At 30.6% G+C, this 3,103-nt stretch overlaps 1 protein-coding gene across 1 annotated transcript; it reads right to left on the bottom strand.

Moving 5' to 3' along the window:
- Positions 1–2,156: 2,156 nt before the first annotated feature.
- Positions 2,157–2,701, bottom strand: LOC132953006 (zinc finger BED domain-containing protein 5-like). The gene has a single exon (XM_061025543.1). The coding sequence runs from the start codon at positions 2,661–2,663 to the stop codon at positions 2,157–2,159; it is 507 nt and encodes a 168-aa protein (XP_060881526.1). The 5' UTR covers positions 2,664–2,701.
- Positions 2,702–3,103: the final 402 nt, after the last annotated feature.

Here is a 3,103-nt window from a genome sequence, read left to right as displayed (position 1 = left end):
ACAGAATAGAAAATTAATATTATAATCCAAATACACTCGTCGTATCTACTCTAGGTATCTTATCGGTAACTGTCAAGGTACATATTATACCATAATAAAATATGACTGTTAGAAACGTTCAATTATATATTTTATACAATATGACTTTTTTGATATAATATTCGATTAAATGTCGTTGTCGTAGAATTTAAAGCGGGCCGCCGGTTGCCGACCACTAGTATAGTGTGTACTGACAGAATTCAGATTTGTTTGTTTAATTAATATAGTATTAAAACAATTTTGTTAATTTAACACAAGAAATCGATAATATTTTTAATATTTTTTAAAAAAATTAACTTAAATTATAAACTTGCTGTATATTTTATTATAATTGCTTCTAACAGTAATTCAAGAAAGATAATGTTTTTATTGGTGCAAATGTATGTTTTCTTGCCAATTATAAAAATATTGAGTGCTGAATGGGTATAATATTACATATAAATAATAATGTTTATTTTAGTAACAGTAAAAACTGAATGAGGGATACATTTTCAAATCAGAATTAAATTAAAAGTGTAAAATTAAATGTTATACCCAAAATACGTATTATAAGATGTAACAACTAAAAGTTATTAGGTTAAGTTGCGTTCGGTTGTATACGACTTAAGCAATTATTATATTAATTTATAACTTTTTATTTTTAAGTTAGTATTGCTAACCTGTGGTTATAATTTATAAGCGGTAGTTATGTTTTTAGATATTATTTTAAATTAAGATTTTTGTATTTGTATTTTAGAAACACTGGTATTTAATTTTTAAATAACCTAGGAATATTTAAAACATAATATTATTATATTATTCATATTATTATAATACAATATTTAAATATAATATATTATGAACCTACTGCCCTACTATTTCTAGACGTTTACATAGCAATAGTAAAATTCTATTAAACCTATTAGGTACGTAAACAACATTTATTAATATGACAAATATTTAAAATTTCAAAAAAGGGGGACCCTCGTGTTAATACCCCTCACTTTGTTTTTTGGATAGTGCTGGGAGTTTTTGTGCACAAACGTCGAGACCTGGTGCACATTTCTGCACAAACGATGTACAAACGTTTGGCACATTCAAAAATCCAAATATTCAATGTGGGGGGCTATACCGTTTCAATGCCCCCCGCATTTGTTTTAGGGATAGAGCTTTCAGTTTTTGTGCACAAACGATGCACAAACGTTTGGCGTGATCAGAAGCTCAAATTTCGAAAGTGGGGGGGGGGGGGGGGGGCATTGAAATGGACCTCATTTTTCAAACATTTTTACCTGTAATAGTCCTTTTGTCTGTGAGTATAATAAAAACAAAAAGATTTATGATAAATGTATTATCTCAGGAGTTATATTAATGGGTAAATCCTCGTGGGACAGAAACATTAAAAACAAAAATGTTGTACCGTCATGCATTTTTAAATTGTTGTTAACTCCCTAATTTTAATATGATCAGTAATATTTATATCTGCGTGCGGACATGTGGTTGAAAAATATCCACATTGCTACGTTGTCAATTTATTTATATAAAGGTCGGACATAAAATCTTCAACAATACATTCAGTAATTTCAGCTGTCTCAAAAAAAAAAAAAAGTTAACCCAAATAGCGTGATGTAGCAAAATTCCTATATTTCAGGCGATTAATTTTGGTATCCGCTATAGATAATCCGAGCTTTAGCAGTAAGTTGACGAAACAAAGCCTGTGTTTAGCCTGGCTTCCTTTAAACTTTAAACCTGTGTTCTACCCATTATTGCTCAATTATTCTTAAAATATAAAAATTATTTTTGATTTTACCAGTAATTTACAGGTATAGGTATAATTTATATAGTTTAATACAGCGGTTCCCAAACTGTTTTTTCCGCGGTGCCCTTTTAGAGGCACCAAGTTAGCCACGGTGCCCTGCTGTATATAACATGAAAGATAGAACAAAAAAAGTACTCATTGAGAACCAATTTTATTAATTTTATTAAACCTAATACAATCTAAGCATTCTAAGCTACACAACTAATTTAATTATAAATTAATGCATTTTTAAAAAGATAAATAAATAAAAATTATTGTTATTATGATTATAATTATTACATAAAAATATAACAAATGAAAAATATTTACAATTTAATTTTAATTAATGTGATGTATGTGGCTGCCTATTTTGGCACAGTTTTGCAATGTCAGGTTTTATTTTTGATAATTGGAGTCGGAGGTCAGGTTCAACATTGAGGCGATTGCGGTATTTGGTTTTAGTTGCAGCGTATGACGAAAATCCTGACTCGCATAAGTAAGTAGTGGCAAAGGGTAAAAATAGTGTTTTCGCTTTCTCGCTTAAACCTTCATAACTTTTGTCTTTCAAACTTAACCAAAATTCGGCATACGCATTGCTGTTGAAGGAAGATTTTAATATTAAGTCAGAAGTTAAATCGATCAACCTTTCGTAATCACTTGAAGATAAGCTTGAAGGTTTCATACAAACTGAGAATGGATTCAGTACCCATTCATGGTCTTTCAACAATACTTCCCGATCTGCAGGAAAATATTGCTCAAAAGAATTTTTTAGCTGTTTGAGGTGCTCAATAATCTCGTTGACAATATTAGTAGAAGCCTGCTCATCATTTTCTTCCAAAAAGGCTTGCATTATTGGAAAACATTCAAATTTGCCTTTAGTAGTACACTGTGCCCAATAATCAATTTTCCTTTTAAATGCACTTACTTTGTGGCTGGCATCAAAAATTGTCATAGTCCTTCCTTGTAAGGAAAGGCTGAGCTCGTTCATTTTGCTAAAAATATCAGCCAAGTATGAAAATTGACAGAGCCGTGTTACATCATTCATGATTTTACCCAATGTAACGTTGTGGTCCATTAAAAATGAAAGAACTTCAGTTCGTAATTCCATTAACGGCGTAAGAGCCTTGCCAAATTTTTCGTCAAGCATACAAGTTGCTATATCAATAAGACATGGTTTTATAAGCGTTTCAGCAATAGTATGAGCTTCACCTTTTTGAGCAATGCGGTAGTTCACCATGTAGGAAGCTCTCAGTGCATTTTCGTTGTCAGTTTGAAATAACAGACTAATAA

The sequence above is a fragment of the Metopolophium dirhodum genome, chromosome 9, assembly GCF_019925205.1.
Source record: "Metopolophium dirhodum isolate CAU chromosome 9, ASM1992520v1, whole genome shotgun sequence".
Lineage (NCBI taxonomy): Eukaryota > Metazoa > Arthropoda > Insecta > Hemiptera > Aphididae > Metopolophium > Metopolophium dirhodum.
The sequence above is the reverse complement of the archived record's forward strand: the minus strand, read 5'-3'. Positions and strand labels throughout refer to the sequence as shown.